Genomic DNA, 21,829 nt, shown 5'->3' with positions numbered 1-21,829 from the left:
CCCCCCCCCCCCCCCCCCCCCCCCCCCCCCCCCCCCCCCCCCCCCGGCCCAGCCACAGCGGGGACGGGTCGGGCCAGGCTTCACCTCTCACTTCCAGGAGTTCAAACTGATCGTACCTTTACAGACCAGGTTGGGAGATTTAACTTGATCTTCCTGGTCTTCCTGGCTGCCAATTTTTTAATTTCCAGGGAAACATAATGGATTTTCTTGCTGCTTTTTTCACAGACAGGCCAACATACAGCATAAATATTTTGACCTCCCCTCTCAACCAAAGAGAAGAGAGTAATGCAACAGAACAGTCAAAATAAGCTTTCTTACAAGAATTACTAGATAAAACTGTTGTTATAAGAGAAAGATGATGGAGGGGCGCCTTGCTGGCTTAGTTGGTAAGCGTCTTGACTTCGGCTCAGGTCATGATCCCAGGGTCCTGGAATCGAGCCCCGCATCGGGATCCTCGCTCAGCAGGAAGCCTGCTTCTCCCTCTCCCACTCCCCCTGCTTGTGTTCCCTCTCTCGTGGTCTCTCTCTCTGTCAAATAAATAAATAAAATCTTTTTTAAAAAGAGAAAGATGAGGGCGCCTGGGTGGCTCAGTTGGTTAAGCGACTGCCTTCGGCTCAGGTCATGATCCTGGAGTCCCTGGATCGAGTCCCGCATCGGGCTCCCTGCTCGGCGGGGAGCCTGCTTCTCCCTCTGACCCTCCCCCCTCTCATGTGCTCTCTGTCTCTCTCATTCTCTCTGTCTCAGATAAATAAATAAAATCTTAAAAAAAAAAAAAGAGAAAGATGATGGAGTGATACAGAAAGTGTAACTTTAATCATTGCACACTTTACTGGATTCTGACTCTCCAGTTGATGTATCAAAATGATTCTGGCACATAACAGTCTAGGGAGATGAGAATAGATCGCAAAAGTAGGATAGAAATGGGTCTTGGGACCCTGTGGAAGGGTAGAGTAATTACAAGTGATATCGAGGAGATCCAGAATTTCTACAAAAGTCCATGTTGATGCTAGTTCTCAATCCAACACCCTCTTTCCTATCAGTAGGAACCAATAGTTTTAGAATCACTATGGAGCATGGTCAATGTAAACTATTATCATTGGTGACAGCTAACTTTTCTTGAGCACATACCATGTGCAGATATCACTCCACTGCCCTCTCCTAATGAGGGCAGATGTCTTGTTATCTTGGATACTAGTGCTTTTAATTCCTTAAAATATGGTTATGGAGATGCAAGTTGCTTTTTTCCTCCCTGAAACTCTGTTTTTCATATTCCTTGATCTTATTCTTTTAAGTATATCTGCATAGCTTGAGTCATCGTGATTGGAAAAGTCTTTCATTATGTTTTGCTGGATGGTCCCCAAAAGAAGAATTAGATCTTATGGAAAACAGATGGTTTTAAAATTCTGAGGTCAGTAATGGGATGACATCCAATCCAGAAAAGGAAGCAAAAAGGCCAAAGACCATGGTGGGTAAATAGAAAAAAAAAAAAAAGAATAGGAGAATATAGCTCAGTGATTTGTATTTGGGGTATATGAGTAAAGCCAGGACAAGCTATATGTAACTAGGTTCCTTTTTGCCTTTTTGGTGGTCGGGGGGAGGGAGTAAAAATTACTCTTATGATAGAAGGGAGTTATGTTATACTTTTGCGCTCTTCAGTCATAATAAAATAAAGAAAATAAATTAACTAGATAAAGAGAAAAGAGCAATGTTTAAATTATGTTTGGGATTTTGTGGATTTTTTAAACCATAGGCAAAATCCCCTGCCCTGTTTATGTTATAGTGGGAGTGAGGATCAGACATTAAACTAGATAAGTAAGTAATATGACATTTTAATTTTTATTTATTTTATCTAAGGATTTTATTTATTTGTCAGAGAGTGCACAAGCAGGGGGAGCAGCAGGCAGAGGGCGAGGAGGCTTCCCGCTGAGCAAGGAGCCCGAGTACTTGATTCTAGGACCCTGGGATCATGACCTGAGCTGAAGACGCTTAACCGACTGAGCCACCCAGGCATCCCAGTAATATGACATTTTTAGAAGGTGATAAACTACATGGAGAAAATTCAGCAAAGAAGGAGGATTGCAAATGCTATGGTGGGGGGAAGGGCAAAATGGCTGTAATAGAGATTTGTCTGAAGAGCTAGAGAGGGCACTACTCACTGTATCTGGGTACGTGTGGGTGTCTTCAGAGAGGTGCTATGTGTAATTCACCAATTCCTTAAGTCCTACAGGTACCTGAAACTTAACAACCTCATACTAAATTCATCTTATTTTGTTCCAAACCTATCCTCTGTGCTTCCTCAACCCCTGCCCCATGCACTTGATTCTGCTAACTGAACATGTTGAGTCCAGGTTCTTCTCCAGCCCCACTGGCTTCCAGAGTCATGCAATAGTTTCCTAAGTGGTCTCCTTGCAACCACCCTCACCTCTTTTCCTTCTGTTCTCCATTCTGCCACCAGAATGATCTTTCTCAAATTAAAATGCTCTGCAATGCCTAGAGGATCAACTTCAGACTCTTAACTGCATCCAAAATTCTCCATGACTTGGCTTCTTCCCCTTCTCAAGAATTTTCTTTGCCCTTTCCTCAAATAAATCTGAGTTTCTAGATATAACAAACTATTTACAGTTTGCCCAACTGTCCCAACTTTCCTGCTCTTGCACATTTTGAGATTGAAATCACCTGTTGTCTGACTTTTAAATTGCCATTTGTCCCTCAAAATCCACCTCGAGTCATGGTCTTTATTTTTTTTATTATGTTAATCACCATACATTACATCATTTGTTTTTGATGTAGTGTTCCATGATGCCATGTTTGTGTATAACACCCAGTGCTCCATGCAGAACGTGTCCTCTTTAATACCCATCACCAGGTTAACCCATTCCCCTCCCTCCTCCCCTGTAGAACCCTCAGTTTGTTTTTCAGAGTCCATAGTCTCTCATGGTTCATCTCCCCCTCCGATTTCCCGCCCTTCATTCTTCCCCTCCTGCTATCTTCTTTTTTTTTTTTTTAACATATAATGTATTATTTGTTCCAGAGGTACAAGTCTGTGATTCAACAGTCTTACACAATTCACAACGCTCACCATAGCACATACCCTCCCCAGTGTCTATCACCCAGCCACCCCATCCCCCCCCCCCCCCACTCTAGCAACCCTCAGTTTGTTTCCTGAGATTAAGAATTCCTCATATCAGTGAGGTCGTATGATACATGTCTTTCTCTGATTAAGTCATGGTCTTTATAAAGTTAATTCTACCCCTTCTTCGAATTCCTTAGGATTAGTTGATCCTCTTTCCTTTGTACTACTACCGTTCCTCTATTAGAGTGCTCGTGAGCCCCTTAAGGCCATTACTGTGCTGTACTCATCTTTGTATTCCCAGTAGCTAGCCTAGTGATTGGCAGAACTTAATTAAGTGTTAGTGAGTTTTATTTCGGATATATTTCATTTTGGATGACTAAAGGACATCCAGACAGAGAAATAAATGTCCAGTTGGAGGAGAGTGGTGGTAGCTGCTATTATTGGCTTAAAAGTAATGGGTGAGGTTCTGCACAAGAATTATGTAAGAACATAATGGCAAAGTTTAAAAAAAAAAAGTGCTGAGGTAGGACGTCTCATTTAGGGAAAAGGCAGAGAAAAAGAAGCCAGAAAAAGGAGACTAGGAGGAAGCTGCCAAGAGCAGAAGGATGGAGCCTGGCATAGAATAGGTGTCCGGTGAACAATATAAAACATCCCGTCTAGCAGAATCAAGCATAATCCGGTGCAGAGACACTGTAACCAAGTTAGTCATACCTTTCAGACCTCATCCTGTGTATATCTATACTACTAAAAGGCGTCATTCAGTTTGTAACCTGCTTTTTATACCTATCTCAAGAAACATTATCCAAGTGACCACTCACCCGCATTATTTTTGATGGCATCCCACTGTAGGGCCTAGTGGCCTTTCTACATAATGCTCCCAAGGTGAGAACGGGGAGAGGCAGAGCCCATGAAGTTAGGAAGCCCGGCTGAGCTTTGGGTGGGGGCGGAAGGGCGGGGAGGGGAGGACGAGACCTCCCCCGGGGGCAGCCGGGACCGGGCCTGCGCGTCGCGGGGCGGCCGGCGGGGGCGCCGCGGAGGCGGAGGAAGAGGCGGCGCGGGGCGGGGCGGCGCGTAGCGGTTACTCAAGGCGGGCGGTTCAAACCGAAGGAGGGAAACGCGGCGGCCCCACGCGAAGCTGGCGTGGGGGTTGCCATAGCCGGGCATCCCCGGGGGCGAGGCGGTGGCCCCTGCCCGGCGCTCCCAGCGGCGGCTGCCTGACTCCCCTCCCGCCTGGCCCCGCGGCCCGGTCGGTGCGGGCGCGCCTCGCTCTCCAGGTGGGCGGGAGTGGGGGGCCCACGGGTGTGCCGGCTAGCGGGCCTCCCGGCGCCCCGGCGCCCGGCCCGGCGCCCACTTTGCTTTCCAGGTGCTGGACGAGAGGGGCGCCCCGAAGCCGATCTCTTGCGCGCTCGCTCCGCGCCAGGTGACGCCCACCCACCCTCCGCCTTTCGGTGGCGTTCTGGGCCCTGGGCCCTGGCGGCGGAGCGAGGCGACGCCCATCCCTCCGCCAGCTTGGCCTTGGGAAGGTCCCGGAGGGCGGACGGGGCCAAAAGACGCCCTGGTGAGACCGTTAACCAGCCACCCGCTGACAGCACCTTGGGGGGAATAGATGACCGCGCTGTGGCTTGTTACGCTGCATTTTCAGAAAAACCCGAATTTGGGGAGGTTCCTCAGTTCCCAGACTCGCTGGAGAGAACAAGGATATTGAAATTACCATTATCGGGAGAGCTGAACGAAGTTCAAAATGGTTTAGACCTTTTCATATGTTAGGAATAATCCCTGCAGCGTGTACTGATGTGCCTTTCCAATCTTAGCAGTCATCATGCTGCTGCAGGTTTCGATTGTCCAGTTTTTAATTGGTAATACTTTGGCATGAGTTTTGAAAGCAAAGTGAAAGATTTTCTTGTTTGGAAGCTCACATAACTGACATCTAAGAGCTCAAGATTTACTGATGGTAAGATTTTCCACTTTAACAAATGAAAATTTGGTTTTAATATAGTTAAGTGGTATTTCATTCTCTAACTTAAGTGTTTTTAAACTGAATTATAGTTGACATACAATATCATATTAGTTTCAGGTGTACAACATAGTGATTCTACATTTTTATACATTATGAAATGATCACATTGATAGGTCTAGTTATCTGTCACTATAAAAGTTACTACAATATTATTCATTGCATTCCCTGTGGTGTATATTACCTTCCTATGGCTTATTTATTTTATAACTGGAAGTTTGTACCTCTAATTCTTTTCATTTATTTTGACCACCCTTTACCCCCATCCCCTCTAGCAACTTCAGATTTGTTCTCTGTTTCTATGAGTCTGTTCCTGTTTCATTTGTTCATTTGTTTTGTTTCTTAGATTCCACAATAAGGGAAATCATATGGTATTTGTTTTTGTCTGGCTTATTTCACTTAGCATAATACCCTATGAGTCCATCCATGTTGTCACAAATGACAAGATTTCATTCTTTTTTTATGGCAGAGTAATATTTCATTGTATATATGTACCTCATTTTTATCAGTTCATCTATCAATGGACACTTAGGTTGCTTCCATATCTTGGCTATTGTAAATAATGCTGCAATGAACATAGAGGTGTACATGTATCTTTTCAAATTAGTGTTTTCTTTTTCTTTGGGTAAATACCCAGAAGTGGAATTGCTGGATCATATGATAGTTCTATTTTTAATTTTTTAAGGAACCTCCATACCGTTTTCCATAGTGGCTGCACGAATTTGCATTCCCATCAGCAGTGCGTGAAATTTCCCTTTTCTCCACATCCTTGCCAATTTTTTCTTTTTTGAGGGCACATAGAGATGTGTTCTCAACGCTCAGGAGCCTGGTTTTAGAAAATGAGTATCAAGGAGGCTCGTTTGATTAATTAGTGAACTGTTGAATCGGTAAAATTAGGTAAGTCAATGGACATTTCAAAATTTTGCATGAGTCTTTTTAAATGATTTAAAAATTAAGTTTTGAAGAACCAATTTTTGTTTGAGACCAACATCTTGGGATAGTAGAAAGATGGAGATGATGACAGCAGAGAAAGCACATTGGAGGCAACTTCAGATGGGTAGATGAACAGAAAAAAAATTAGTTTTTTGTTTATATGTTTATGTTTATATCAAGTGGCCTATGGGTGGTAGGGGGAGAGGATATCTGCATCCTGGTTTTGTTTCTAACAATTTGCCTGTTTCCCAAATTCTAGCATGGTGAGACACCTAGTGGTAAGGTAGAATAGTTACATTTGCTCTAAAATTTTAGAAGGATTTGTTGACCTAATTTTAACTTTATAGAATGATTCTCAGAGAGGGAAAAATATTCATGGGTGCAGGTGTAATTTGGAAGCTCATTATATGTCATTAACTTAATATTTTGAAAACAATTGTCTTAAAGTATAATGCAAGTTATAGAAAGCAAAGTTTGATTATCTTGGCTGGTAAGCATGTACAGAAGATAGCAGTTATTCTTAAGATCTGTGGGGATCTAGATCAGAAGAGAACATGTATGAGATTTACCAGAATTGAATATAGGTTTAAAAGGTTGAAAAACACTTAGGTATTTTGTCCAGTAGTAATCTTCCCATGATCATTTTACCATAAAGAAACTTTTGTTTTGTGGTTGGAGTAGCAATTTGTTGTTGTTGTTGTTGTTGTTGTTTTTAAAAACTCATTCACTTAGGTACTTAACTAGTATAACCTAAGCATAAATATATTGCTTTCCCATTATATTCAACTAAAATATATTTTCCCAGGATCTTTTAATAGAGAAAAATTATGTATTTGGTCTGGAGAGAACTTTGAAAAATGACAGTTTTCTCAGTGTTCTTTGAATAATCTGGAGAAATATCAGAAACTATGGTAATTTTCTCCCCTTCATACCCTTTGAGCTACGATTTGAGTTTCTAGAAAGAAGGAATGTGATAATACTGTTAAGAAAAGGTTAAGGAGTAAAGTATCTCCTAGTGTCATTCCTTACAAATATAATTACTGAGTAACTCAATAAGTAATTACAAGTAATTTACTTGACTTCTGTTCTTGTAATTTCAAGACTATTATAAAGGGTGAATTTCCCACAAATAGTTGTCTGTTATCTGTGAATTCAAACCTGCAACTGGACCTGACGTCTCAAAATATTTAGAAAATGAGACAAGAATAACATGCCCTCTATCTGTGGGGTGCTGGTTCATTTGGGTTAGGTCAAGAAGAATGTATTAGTAATTCATCAATCAGCCAAGGAGTCTTTGCAGAGTTATGAGTCTGGGAACTCAGACCTTGAAAATGGTCATGGGGACTGGATTTCTGTGGCAGGCCTATGTCACAAAGATGAATAATATTATCCTGGTATTGCTTAGCCAAGTTGCCATTAAATCTAGTGGTAGCACTCATTTGACACATTTCCAAAAACATGTTTAAAAATTGGCATATAGTTTTTTAAACAGCTTTACTTATATACCAGAACCTTGAAGGGAAATATCCAATTGACTAGATATAGGCCAGTACAAATAAGCTAGAATATTAAAACTATATGTACTTCAGTGCTGTTAAAATCGTAAGGTAATAAAATCTAAAAATGATGTTGCCAGATTTTTTCCTCAAGTGTAGTTCAAGAAAATATTTGTGCATGGTGCTTAGGACTATGCTTAACCAAGTAATCCGTGAATATGTATAACCCAAAAGTTTTGGTTTTTATGACGTTAAAAGTTGGGTTCAGTAATATACACATGAGTATGTATTAGAGTAGATTTGTTTTTTTAAGGTAACTTTTCTTATTGCCATAACATTTTGTCTTATCCCTATTCATATATTTTTGGATAAGCTGCTAGGCTACTCATTTCAAAGGAAGAATATAATCTGTTTGCACTTTTAGAAACAGATTTTGAAGATGTCAGAGAGACGTTCAAGCCAAGCTTGCACTGGAGCAGAAAATGAGGTGGACTCTCCTACCGTCAACTTCAAATCCTCCAGCTTCAGAGATTTCTGTTCCACATCTTCATTTCAAGATAGTGGCTACAGTGAGTTGTTACAACCTTGCAACTTTGGTAGTACAGATAAAGAATTTTTTGGAAAGAAAGAAAAAGGCCCAACATTAATCCATGAACATCCTGAAACTTCAAATCTGGGCTTAACTCATCCTTTAGAATCTCCAACTCAAAAAAAGAGATTTGTCTTTTCTAGGAATGAAAATGATACAACTCCAGAACTTTGTGAAACCCCTAAAGTCAGTGGAAAAAAATTTTTACTGCGTAAAAGGTTGGACAGATCTTTCTCTTTCCTAAAGGAGGACTGTGAATCACAAAACAGTTCTTTAGAAAGTAGTATAAACCAAGTCCTCAACTTAGAAAAAAATAATCCAAGCTGTGCTTCAGGTTTTCCAAGGCAAACCAATTTTAGTCCTTTAGTTACTAGTACTTTGAAAACAGAAGAAGCAACTTCCAGCAGTCAAAAATTGAGACTTAATTTTTCTCAACAGAAGACTTCCACAGTTGATGATTCCAAAGATGACTGTAGCCTATTTGAAGTTGAATGTATATCTCCGATTCAGGGCAATAGTTCTAAAGACTCTATCACATATGACCTTAGTGATAGCAGTCTGTTTGTTAATGATGAGAATACATATCCCAAACTTCTGGGCTCTTCTGCTAGTCGAACATCTTGTGGAACAAATGAGAATTTATGTGTGACTCCAATAAGTAATCTTGTAGCAAACATTAAATTTAATGCAAGTCAAAGGCTCTCTCCTTCAGCTGAAGTGAGGGGCAATATTTCAACACCTGAAGACAGTGGTTTTAACTCACTTTGTTTGGATAAATCAGAAGATTCCCTCTCTGACCAGGAGGGTTCTTTTCGAGAACTTCGGAAACGTAAGGGAACTGTCAAAGTGGGGGACACCATAAAAAAGTCAGGGCATCTTCGGAGGCTGAGAAGATTGTCCACACTTCAGGAACAAAGCTCACAGTCTGAGACAGAAAGGGACTCTGACTCAGAAGCAACACCAGCAACTGCTTCAGACACCTCGGAGAATCAGCCGAGCAGTGACAATGAGATTTTAAGCTTTAAGAATTTATCAAAGACCCCAGCCTTGCAGTTAGTGCACGAACTCTTTATGAGAAACAAAAGAAAAAGATTCCAGCAAAATGGTGCACATGAATTCTTAGAAGAGAAGGATGGGGGGCAAATAGCTGTACTACAGTGTGTACTTGCAGGACTGATTGGCAAGAAAATGGGTATAGAAAAACTGGACATCTTAACAGAATTAAAATATAGAAATTTAAAACATATTCTTGCTATGGTTTTAGATTCCTTGACTGCAGAAAGCCTATGCAGGTAAGAAATAAAATTTTTTTCTGAAGTAAAGCTTCCTTCTTACCACCTTTTTTTTTTTTTTTTTTTTAAAGATTTTATTTATTTATTTGAGAGAGGGAATGAGAGACAGCAGGAGAGGGAGGAGGGTCAGAGGGAGAAGCAGACTCCCTGCTGAGCAGGAAGCCCGATGCAGGACTTGATCCCAGGACTCCAGGATCATGACCTGAGCTGAAGGCAGTCGCTTAACCAACTGAGCCACCCAGGCGCCCACCACCTTTTTTTTTTTTTTTAAGTTGGAAAGCTTTTCTGTGAGTTGAGTAGTTGTGCTATTTTCTATTCATTTTGTTTTATTATCTCTATCTTTGGTTGTCTTACACTTTATCAAAGGTGGTTTAGTGAGCTTCCTAGAAGAGCTTACTAATATAGTTCTTTCTGTTTAAAATCCTGTTTTAGGGGCGCCTGGGTGGCTCAGTCGGTTGGGGGCCCGACTCTTGGTTTTGGCTGGAGTCAGGTTGTGGGGTGGAGCCCTGCCTTGCGCCCAGCTCTCAGTGGGGAGTCTGCTTGGGGGTTCTCTCCCTCTGCCCCTCCCCCCCAACCTCTCTCTCTCTCTCTTTAAAATAAATAAATAAATCTTAAAAAAAAATAAAATCCTGTTTTAGAAAGCATCAATATAGTCTTCTGGATAAAGTTCATGTCACTGTCATTTGGGAGGAGAGTTTCTAAACGTTGAACTTTAAATTTTCAAGATGGCAAATTATATTCTGCAAAAGTTATTTACTGATTTAATTGTTCACATCCTATTGTCAGATTGCAAATTGTATTAAAGTTATGACACTTGGTCAGAAACAATGTAAAGTATTATGGTGACTAAGAAATGACAACATACAAAGGATACCATTTAGTTATTTAATCTAAATTCTAGAATCCAAAATGATGGTTAGCTTTCATTTTAGGGCTTAGTTTCTCTAGAGACCAAGGCATATGGATTAGTTCATTTTCATTGCTAACAGGGCAGTGGAAGGTAATTACTTTTGGGAATTTCAAGGAATTAGAAACTGAAGTATTTGTGTTAACAAAGATTTCAGTATATTGGATGCTGCCACATAATTAAAGAGAAACAGACATTTAGGAGTATTGAAGGCAGGAACGAGGGTTATAAAGACTAACGTGAGACTGTGTTCATACTGGCAATTTTGGGGAGTTGCAGGACTATCAGAAGACAAGACCTCTGGGAATGCCATGACCAGGAAGGAGGGAAGCCTGTAGAACCTTTGGGAATGCCATGACCAGGAAGGAGGGAAGCCTGTAGACTTCTGCAAGGTGACGGTAGAGGGAGGACATGCAGGAGAGTTTGTGAATTTGTTTTTTGATAGAGATATGTCAAGAGTTTGGTTCATAGAATCCTTGCTGTTTTTATGGCCACTGCTTCTATTAAAGCCCTTCTTCACCTTTCCTCCACAAATTAATCGTAGGCTACTGTAGAGAATTGTAGAATTTTGTAGCTGGAAGTCTTCTGAGACATCTGGTCTAATAACATGTTTTGCAGATGGGGAAACTTCCAAAGAAGTTAAGTACCTGCCAACAGTCATTCAAGGAGATAGGAATGTATCTAGGTCTTTAATTGAGCCCTCTGATTTTTTTTTCTTTTTTCTTTTCTTTTCTTTCTTCTTTTTTTTTTTTTTTTTAGAAAGGGAAATGTGGAGGCAGGGGCAGAAGGAGAGAGAGAATCTTAAGCAGACTCCACGCTGGGCATGGAGCCCATGCCAGGCTTGATCCCATGACCCTGAGATCATGACCTGAGCTGAGAGCAAGAGTGAGACGCTTAAATGACTGAGCCACCCAAGTGCCCTGAGCCCTCTGATTCTCAATCCAATACTGCCTCACAAGCTTATATTAAGATTTAAGGCCTTTCTAAATAGACTTGACCGGGAATGTCCTTGGTGTAAACCAAGTAGGATAATAAACAGATTAGTGTACCTGTATGTATGTGCCTTTAAAAAAAGGTTTGAATGAGATAAATTATTTGTTTAAAAAAATCAAGGAGATGGCTGAAATATAGGAAGTTTATTTTTATATGCTGTAGTATTTGGATAGAGACCAATTAAAAACTTGGGTGATATTTTTGGATGCTCACTTGTAGAAACAGTTGATATTTGGTCATATTTTTGTAGTTACCACTTTTCCCCACCCCTCCAAATGTATAGTATTTGTACTGCAGAATGCATGTATAATGTTAGCAGTGTTTATTCTTGGTAATGTGAGAGATTATGGTCAGTTGAAATAACTGTGGCAAATAACCAACTGCATAGTTCATTTCTTCCCCATTTAGAGGTGACTTTCTGCCTTTTCCTCTCCATCAATCTGATATAAGACACATTTATTGGTTTAGGGAGAGGCAAGGCAATTGAAGTGGCCATGGTAACTGGAAGGAAAGTATTAGCCCCATAACAGCAAGCGAACTTTTTTTAATTGTCTGATCTTATTCCCTTTGAGTGATTTAAGTTAGAGTAATAAAAAAGACCAGATTAACAGCTGAGAGATGATCTTTTCTTTCATAAATAGTATAGCCAAGGTTATTGATAAATAGGCAATCTCTGGATATAAATTGAGGTTTTTTGTTGTTTTTTTTTCTTAGCTACTTCATTCTCATCAACTTTAGTTTCTAAAATAGAAACTTTGTAGCGCTACCCATCATAATGATTGTTATTTGGCACTTAGTACATCCAATGAATTATTGATAGTTCTTATGTTTGTGGGGGGATGGGTTAGCCTGGTGATGGGTATAAAAGAGGGCATGTATTGAATGGAGCACTGGGTGTTATACGCAAACAATGAATCATGGAACACTACATCAAAAACTAATGATGTAATGTATGGTGATTAACATAACATAATAAAAAAATGATAGCTTTGTTATGTACATTCATAGGAGGAATAGATAAACACCTCTTGTGCTATATGGATGATAATCATTTTCTACATGTTGTGTTCCAAATTTTTAATTTTAGTCTCGCATTTGAAGTTAAATCCTCTTAATCAGTCTCCCAGTGGACTCATATTGGCTTTATATGAAACTATGTTTTTCTCTTAACCATTTGTAAGATAATAACCTGTCAATATAATGCTGGCATATACTTAATATTTTAATGACAATTCTTTCATATGGTGAAACAATATGGAACAACAATGTAGATCAAGTCATATTTTTAATGTAAATTTTAGGTTTAAATTACTGTCCAAAATCTTTAAAACAAGTTTTTCTTATTAATTGTCACATGCAAAAATGTTAATTTTATGGAAGATATACAATATAAAGACCAATCATTTTGTTGCAGTGTTTGGAAAGTGAGCAGAAATTGGCGTGAAATTATTGTTCAAGATAAAAAAGCAGATCGGAGGAGGAAATGTTATATCTCACAACTGAAAGCAGATTCTGAGGTAATGTATATAATACTTTTCTCAAATGGATTTGTAAAATAATCTCATATTGCTGGACAACCTAATTTGGTTTTCCTGCTATCTTTTAACGCTTTTCATTTAGCAAACATTCACTCATGAATGTTTTACTTCTCTCAAACTCCATTTCCTTCCAGTCCATAGGGGAGTAGACTACCTAGCATCAAGAGCGTCTTGTAGGGTTTTGTTGTTTAGGTGTGTGTGCTGTTAGCAGGGTTTGAATACCAGTGCTATGCTGGATCCTATTCATAATTAGATATCCTTAAAGCATTTTCTATCCCGTCTTTTGAGTGGATATTATGTGCCAATTGCTCAGATTACAATGGTGAACCTTTCTGAAATGGTCCCTGCTCTCTTGGAACTCATGCCCCATGACTTGAGATAAAAGTCAACAGGGGATTATAATACAGGTGTGTTAGAGGAAGCCCAGAGTTCATTCTATTAGATCATTTAAAAGGAGTATTTGATACTTGGGAATCAAGAGAAGGCTTTTCAGAAACAGTGCAACTCCGCTGAGACCTGATGGATGAGGGAGTGAGTGGCTAGCCAGGTGAAGACAGGGAGGAGCGTTGCAGCAGAAAGGATAGCATAGAGGAAGGCCTGGAAGTGAGTGAGCGTGGCAGATTAGTGCTGGTAAAGCATCATAAGCTTGTATTTTCTTGAAGATTTGGGAAACAGCTTTGAATTGACAGGAAAAGTCCTGCAGAAGCTGATTTATTCTTCCTAGCGACATTACTTTGTGTACTAGGCATCTGATGACTCTGGCCCCGTATATATTGTATATGCAGCTTTTAGACCTTTCTTAGCCATTAATACCAAAAGAAACCACGAGAGTTCACTCTCTTATCCTTGTTCTAGTAAAAAGTATTTAATAACATAAGTAAATTTTTAATTTGACAAAATATAATAATTGAGGTGATATATGGTGTAAACAAATATAAATACCTAGTTACAGATTGGTGGGTTTCTCATTACAATGAAATATTGGGGACTGCACTTAACTAAAATGTTGATTTTCTATTTTACTTTTTTTTTACCTTCTCACCTATGATATTGCCTTACAACTTACAGCTCCTGGCTACCTACTGCTGCAGCTTCCGGGCCTGGGAGCTTATACTAGAGCTTATACTAGAGAAAATATTTGCCTTCTTAACTTCTTATTTTTTAGAGTGCTGCTCTATGTGCTAAGGACTTACTTTAAAAAATAATTTTTTTAGGGTGCCTGGGTGGCTCAGTCGGTTAAGCGACTGCCTTCGGCTCAGGTCATGATCCCAGGGTCCTGGGATCGAGTCCCACATCGGGCTCCCTGCTCAGCAGGGAGCCTGCTTCTCCCTCTCCCTCTGCCTGCCACTCCTCCTGCTTGTGCTCTCTATCTCTCTGACCAATAAATAAATAAAACAGCAGAGAGGGAGGCAGATGCTTAACTGATTGAGCCACCCAGGCACTCCCCCAAAAAACAATTTTTAAGCAAGCATCTATTAATATTAAACTATTAGCTCCATGTACATGTACAAGGAAAGAAGCATGGTTGTGTTTGGCAACACTTCAGGTAATTCCAGATAAAATATTCATATCCTGGCCACCACTTTTTTTTCCCCAACTTTATTTCTTAAAGGACTATACGTTTTTCCTTACTTGAACTTTTTTTCTTATTTTGATTTGCTTTTTAATTTTTTTTTTTTCAAAGTAAAACAAGTATATGGTTTAAAAAGTCAAACTGGACTATGAGGCTTATAACAAAACACATTCTCTTACTTGTCTCTTCCTACTCTTTTTTTTTTTTTTAAAGATTTTATTTATTTATTTGACAGAGACAGTGAGAGCAGGAACACAAGCAGGGGGAGTGGGAGAGGGAGAAGCAGGCTTCCCGCTGAGCAGGGAGCCCAACGTGGGACTCGATCCCAGGACCCTGGGATCATGACCCGAGCCAAAGGCAGCCGCTTAACGACTGAGCCACCCAGGCGCCCATCTCTTCCTACTCTTGATTCTTGTCCCAAGTTAATCACTTTCAACTCTTCAGTTGTTCCTTTTGAGATTTACCTCCACGTTTCTAAATGGCATGCCTTTCCTGCTATTTCTTGGCTTTTATCTTTGAAGAGTTTGTTCTCTAACCTCTCACCGCTCCTACCACTACCTACCCACCCACCCGTCTCTCTGAACTCCTTTCTTCTTTTCTCCTGTCTCACTAATGTAACCATACCACCATTTGGGAGTGAATCAGAAACAGGTACTGACATTATTAAGACTGTATTGAGACTATGAGTTTGTTGACTGCTGAAACATGCAGTACACTATGATTACATCTTTTTTCCTATATAACTTTTTTTCCCAGAGTTGTTAATTGCCCAGTTTCTTTCTTTTGTTTTGCTTAGTGTTTCTCTGTACAGATCCCCGATTCATCTCCTATTATCCACCAGAACTGGAAATCTCCTCTGTGTAAGTCCAGACAAATCAGGTATTCTTCCTGTTCCTTCTTTTCCCTAGAGACATCCTTCCTGGTGCACTTTGCCCTCCTATTCTGATATGGACTGGTTACTTTCCACATGTACTATCCTAATGTATATCATTAACCCAAACAGAAACATTGTAAGACAAAGTTGTCTGATAGTTTTCCGCATACTCCTGTAATGTCTCTGAAAGCTCCTTATGTATAAAAGTTAGAAGGCAAACACCAGCTACGTGTAATAGGATCTCAATTTCATCCATTTGCTTTGCAGCCATGAGAATGAGTATTAGAATTGGGATACGGCTTTTCCATCAAATTTCTCAATTTACTGTATTCTTCACTGTTCTTTTATAATTATGGAAATGAACAACCACATGGTGACTCAACTCTCACATTTAAGTATTTTCTGGTAACATGATGTGACTGTGTTTGAAAAATTTTGGCCTTCGTGAACATGTGCCTTGGTTGACTTCTTTGCCTCCTATCGCTCAGAGATGGAAGCACACATTTTAAACTCTACGAGGCCTGGGATTAGACTGTTTTATTCACTTGGCACCTTTAGGAGTTCTATAAATATTTGTTAAATAAATGAATGTTTATTCTGTGGCTGAAATGTGTTTCAACAGTGTATCTCTATTCATTTTGTTGGTTCATACACAATCACTGTGTTTACCGATTGCATCGAATCCATCAAAATTTTGGTGTGCTCTTTTATCGTGTGCTTGTGTCCTAGGCTGCAAATTATTTATACAAATGTACTATATAGAAATGTATTGAGTCCTTGAAAAAGTTCAGTTGTATTCATTCTAATTTTGGCAAACCAATGTTCATCCATTACACTTATGCATATGTTGTTAAACTGTTAATCATGGAATTTTTCATGACCAGCTTATCTTATTTCCTATACTTATCCTACTATAATTTCTCTTATTTTCTCTCTCCTCACTTTTAGGAGCCAATTGTGGCAAAGGGAAACTCTCAAGGGAGAGGAGGCACAGTTTTAGTTAGACACATGAGGAAATTAACTCTCAGTACATTTTATTTTGATAATTGGTTAAGAAGGCCAATTTGTTAAAAAAAAAACAACAACGATTTTTTTCCGTTATCAACCTCAACAAAATAGAGGGCTTATTGAAAATATTTCTTGGCTGAATATTTAAGTAATGTGGAAATCCAGTTCAGAGAAGAGATACCTTTTTTTCTCCTTTTAAAATGCCTAAGCATGTTTATTACAATGTAAGTGTAAAAATGATTCCAGTATTTACATGTATTATGAAAACTAGCCAAACCAACTGGATTTCATGGTCTAACCAGGCCCATTATTCTTCCGACATGTGGCTAAGGTAAGAAACCTTCAAAGAATTCCATGATATCCCATAGCAAACTTTACAAAGATTCACCTCTAATTATACCTTGACTTAAAAGAGGGGTTGGCAAACTCCAGTCTGTGGGCCAAATCCTGTCCATCACTTCTGTTTTTAAAGTAAGTTGCTCTTTCATTTACACATCTCTATAGCTGCTTTTGCTAAAATGGCAGTTGAGTGGCTGTGACTATCTGGCCTGCAAAACATTAAATATATACTGTCTGGCCCTTTCCAGGAAAAGTTTTCCATACCTTAGCAGAAAAATAACCCATTGTGTAAGCTTAAAGCTAACACTTCTTGTTTTAATTTCGTTCATTTATATTTCTTTGACATTTAAGTGTTAGCTGAGAGAAAATTTTTGTCTAAAAGGGAAAGTTTAGGGGGAAAATTCTAATGGAATTTAGTGTGAAATCACTTTCAATATTTAAATGCACGTGCATCAGAAAACTGTTCCGGAACTTTTGATATTACAGTACTGATCCCTCTTATCTTTTACTGCAGGGGGCTATATTAAATGTTGAGGATGCTGCCACTCGGCTCCATCTCTTAAATCGATCAGCTTTAAGATCTGTACAAGCTCAGGCTAGGATACCAGGTTTTCAGAAAGGAGAAGTTTCAACATTTTCTCCTTGGGGAGAAGTTTTGACACCTACAGCAAGCTCTTCTGTTACTCCCTTAAGTAGTAAACAGGATGAATATGTTAAGGTGAGTATTTCTCACAAGTTATTAGACATAAATATTTAGAGTTTGAAATAAAGTGATTCCCTGTATGAAACTGGAAGATTTAGTGTGTGTGCTTTCACTGCAGGTTGCCAAAACACTATTTATTGATGAAGCATTAAAACCTTGCCCCAGGTGCCAATCCCCTGCTAAGTACCAGCCATATAAGAAAAGGGGTCTGTGCAGCCGCACAGCCTGTGGTTTTGACTTTTGTGTGTTATGTTTGTGTGCTTATCATGGGTCTGAAGAATGTAGTAGAGGAGCAGCAAAGCCGAGAAATAGGAAAGATGCTCTTCCAGGAAGTGCCCAGAGTAAGCGGAATTTAAAACGCCTTTAAAGAGACTCTCAAATAAAAGAAGCATTCCCCCTAAACAGCGTCTTGTCTGACTTAAAATTATGAATATTTTGAAAGCATGCAACATTTCCCATTAATGACAGATGGTGATTTATTTCCTATTTTGTATATATCATAATCTATGTCTGTATTCTTTAAAGAGATGAGTTTGAAAAAATTTTATTTTACTGTGTCACATTTTCCCATTTTAATAAGTGTTTTTAAATAAAGAGTTTTTAATGTTGTCATATATATGTATTTAACTGTTTCATGTAACCTTTGAAAATTGTGCATTTCATCACTCTGTGTTGAAATGTTCTTCGATCACTTTTTAAAAATAGTTTTCCAAGTAATATTACAAATTTTGAACTTGAGACAGATGGCCTTATAGATTTGGAAAATGAGTATTTGACTGAAATGAAATATAAATAAAATGTTTTCAGAAGTTCTGTTGAATTTACTCTATAATTTCAATCTTTTAATTTAGTGAGTGTCATATGTGAGCAGACTTATAGTTAAATAAAATTTACTTAATATTGATTACTAAGAAGACATAAAAACGAAGTTGTTAGACATATGTTGTTAATTCACAGTGAGAGTCTCAGTCAGTTAATAAACCCTTATAAGTCCTGCATTTCATTTAAGCGTTTTTTAAAATTCCGGAACTATAATCGCAAATTCCATTTGTTTAATCCAGCTTGGGTATCACTATTGTGATAAATTTGGACTAGTTAGAGAAGACTGTTGTTGGTTTTTCTTTTCTCAACAGTTAGTTTTAGACTGGGTTTCTTAAATAAGAAAATTTACTGAATTGTTTATAATGTACCTCTTTCCAAAAATGGTTGGAGGTAGCATGTTCCATTTATAGAATAGCAGCAAGAAAGAGGTAAGTTCTATTGTTGAACAAATTACTAAGACCAGGGGAAAATTTGAAGATGGTTTCATATTTTATTTGTTTGTCTTTAGGTAACTGAGTGGGTATATGTCTGTGTACACACTATATACACAGATTTAAAATGTAGCTCTTCGTACACAGTATTTTAATAAGACAGTTTTAAAGTGTGAATTAGGTATAGATATATTTGGTTTTTTTAATCTTTTAAAAAATTTCCTGGTCCCTGGTCCCTGGGTGGCTCAGTCATTAAGCGTCTGCCTTCGGCTCAGGTCATGATCCCAGGGTCCTGGGATCGAGTCCCGTATCGGGCTCCCTGCTCCGCGGGAAGCCTGCTTCTCCCTCTCCCACTCCCCCTGCTTGTGTTCCTGCTCTTGCTGTGTCTCTCTCTGTCAAATAAATAAAATCTTTTTTTAAAAAGATTATTTATTTTAGAGAGTCAGGGACAGGTGAGTGGGGCTAGGCGCAGAGGGAGAGGGATAAGCAGACTCTGTGTGGCGCTCGATATGGAGCTCCATCCTACTACCCTGAGATCATGACCTGAATTGAAATCAAGGGTCAGACACTCAACCGACTGAGCCAGCCAGGCACCCTGGATATAAATATATCTGGAAAAATCTGCCCTAAATTTTAATTCATTGTTTAACTCACTAAAAATTTTAGCTGCTAAATACTACATTTTATCTATATCCTTTCTAATTCCACAAAGAATTTTTGGAGGCTAAATATAAATATAAGTAAATTGTCAGTTGTCTTTAATAATTTACCCAGTCTATACATTTTATATCAAATTTTCTGATTCAGTTGATTCTAATCAAGTTTAGTTCTCAGTGTCTACTTAATTTCCTGAGGTATCTTCCACATCAGGGTCAATATACTTATTAACATTTTTAATAAACATTGTTAATTGAAATTTCTTTGTGTTTAGGAAACTTATTCCCAGTCTTGATTCTTTTCATTAATGAAGACAACACTTTGATTTAGTTTGACTACCTGTCTTTGACCTCTCTGTCTGGGGCTCAGATCAAATCATATCCTCTTCTGTCATATGAACATTTTTGCTATTTTATGCTCTTGATTTCTGTCTGGCCTAAATGCCATTCCAGAAGCGACTTCTTAAGTTGTAAAAATCACAGATCCAGTTTCATGGTATGTTTTTTTAAAATGAAATGCAAGATTTTCTATTTTATATAATTTAAAATGTTTATTTCCCAATATCCTATGGATTTTTATTATTCTATTACAGAAAATGAAAAAGGAAGGATAAGCATTTTTTTTGCCTCCTTATACTTGAAATTGTCAGTATTGCAATGCGAGAATCTGGAATCCTATCTCCTGTCCATTAGGAAGCACCTTGCATCTGTCTTATGTGGTACAGTCACACTGCCCTCTCTGTGTGATCACCTTTGTGGTCTTGTAGCTACTCAGTCCATTCGAATGTAATATTTTATCTTACTCTACTGTTGAAAATGTAGATTTTACCACGTTTTGTTTTAGAAATCAACAATCTCCATGTATTCTTGTCTACCGCAGATACTGTTAACAATGGAGTTTCAAATTTTTTATATTTCTGGTTTTGATTGGGATTTGAGCACCATGATCAAGTAGTTATGAGTAAAATAGCATAAGGACTCAGTACCACATATTTTAATGATTTCATAATAAAAATTCTGAAGAAAAAAGATCAGAGTAGGAATTTGAAAGATAAGCTTTTTATTGGTAAGCTTTATATTTGTGATGGGGTTCAGAGGTAGGTTAACTAGAAGAAAATCATACAGTTTCTAGAATAACTTTATTAAACAAAGGCTTTAGCTATCCAGAAAATAATCAGCGTTCTCCAAATTATTGTAAACAACTATGTATTGTAGTAACAGCTCTATGCTCCGGTAGCATCCTGTGCTTCCCCTGTCACAGCACTTAGTTTACTTTATTCAAATTGTTTGTTGATTTTCTTTCCCCGTGAGCCTCTCAGCTCTGTGAAGACCTGGACCACATCATGTTTGATTTAAATGCTGTTGCATCCCTAGCACCTTGCCCAGTGCCAGGCAACTAGAAGGGGCTCAATAAGTATTTTTTGAATGAGTCGATTTTTTTAGTGCTACTAGTAATTTTTATCGAATAAACACTTACAACTCTATCCTATGTTAATTTCATAATATTTGATCTTAGTGATTAATGCTTCATGACACAAAAAAGTGAGATCTAAATGATTTCTTAAATTGCTTCACACATGTAATCAGTGGATTTGTTTGGTTTACTCCTTCTTTTAGTTACTGTTCTTACAGTTTGTGAAAGTGTAATGGAAAGAGCACTGGACTAGGAGTCAAAAAGCCGGAGTGGGTATTCTAAACTACTTACTAGCTGTGCCCTTATGCAAGTAGCTTATTGATTCTGAGCCTATTTCTCCTGTCTATAAATGAGAGAAATTAAGAGAGTTGATCACTCTAAGTGTTGAAACTCTAAGTGTTACACTAATCTGTATGGCTATGTGTTTGGCTAAATATGAATAGAATAAAACAAGATACCATTTGTGGAGCTAGAATATATGATCTTGATATCGTTAGCATTATGCTCAATGAAACTATAAAGCCAGCTTCTAACTTGCTTGTAAAAAATGTCTGCTTGAAAAAAAAATTCATCTAATCATACATTGAGTGTTTACTATGTATAGACACTGTCCTAAATCCCTTACGTGTGTTAACTCATTTATTCCTCACGTTGACTCTATAAGGCAGTTATTATCTTATTCCTTTTATATATCGGGAAGCCAAGAAGTAGGTTAAATCATCTAAGATCACTTAGACAACAAGCGGGGGAGCCAAGATTCTACCAGAGGTAGCCTGCCACTTGTACATGACAAGACTCCACAGAATCCCTGTTGATAAATTCAATATGCATCGAATTACCATGTCTTAAATGGAAGATTGTTTTGCCATTAAGGGAAAATCTATTGGTATGTCAGGAAAAAAATTCTGACTTAAAACAGTTCTGCTATAAAGTCGTTCCTTAGCTCCGTAGTTCCTCACAACTTTATAATTTGAAAAACTAAATGAATTGCATGAATATACTATTATCTGAGAGCTCAGTTCCAGAGAAAGACTTATCTCCAGGCCCAAGGTCTTTGTAATCTAAAGACACAAGGCATGAAAATAAGTATTAACACATTCCAGTCATTACTACCTTCTTACAGATTTTGATTATTGAGTGAAAGTAATAAGAAAAAATTTACCAGTTATTGATA

General features: G+C 38.5%; 1 protein-coding gene across 1 annotated transcript in view; it reads left to right on the top strand.

Annotated features, from left to right (window-relative positions):
- Window positions 1-18,042, top strand: part of FBXO43 (F-box protein 43) — a 20,219-nt gene extending 2,177 nt beyond the window's left edge. The window contains 7 exon segments of the mRNA XM_035012267.1: window positions 4,957-4,994; window positions 4,996-5,024; window positions 6,924-6,931; window positions 7,947-9,397; window positions 12,712-12,814; window positions 17,144-17,347; window positions 17,451-18,042. Coding sequence (XP_034868158.1) covers window positions 4,957-4,994; window positions 4,996-5,024; window positions 6,924-6,931; window positions 7,947-9,397; window positions 12,712-12,814; window positions 17,144-17,347; window positions 17,451-17,699 — 2,082 coding nt within the window. The 3' untranslated portion in view covers window positions 17,700-18,042.
- The last annotated feature ends 3,787 nt before the right edge of the window (window positions 18,043-21,829 follow it).

The sequence above is a fragment of the Mirounga leonina genome, unplaced genomic scaffold (genome assembly GCF_011800145.1).
Source record: "Mirounga leonina isolate KUSES-001 unplaced genomic scaffold, KU_Mleo_1.0 Mir_165, whole genome shotgun sequence".
Taxonomy (NCBI): domain Eukaryota; kingdom Metazoa; phylum Chordata; class Mammalia; order Carnivora; family Phocidae; genus Mirounga; species Mirounga leonina.
This window is presented reverse-complemented; position numbering and strand designations above follow the sequence as displayed.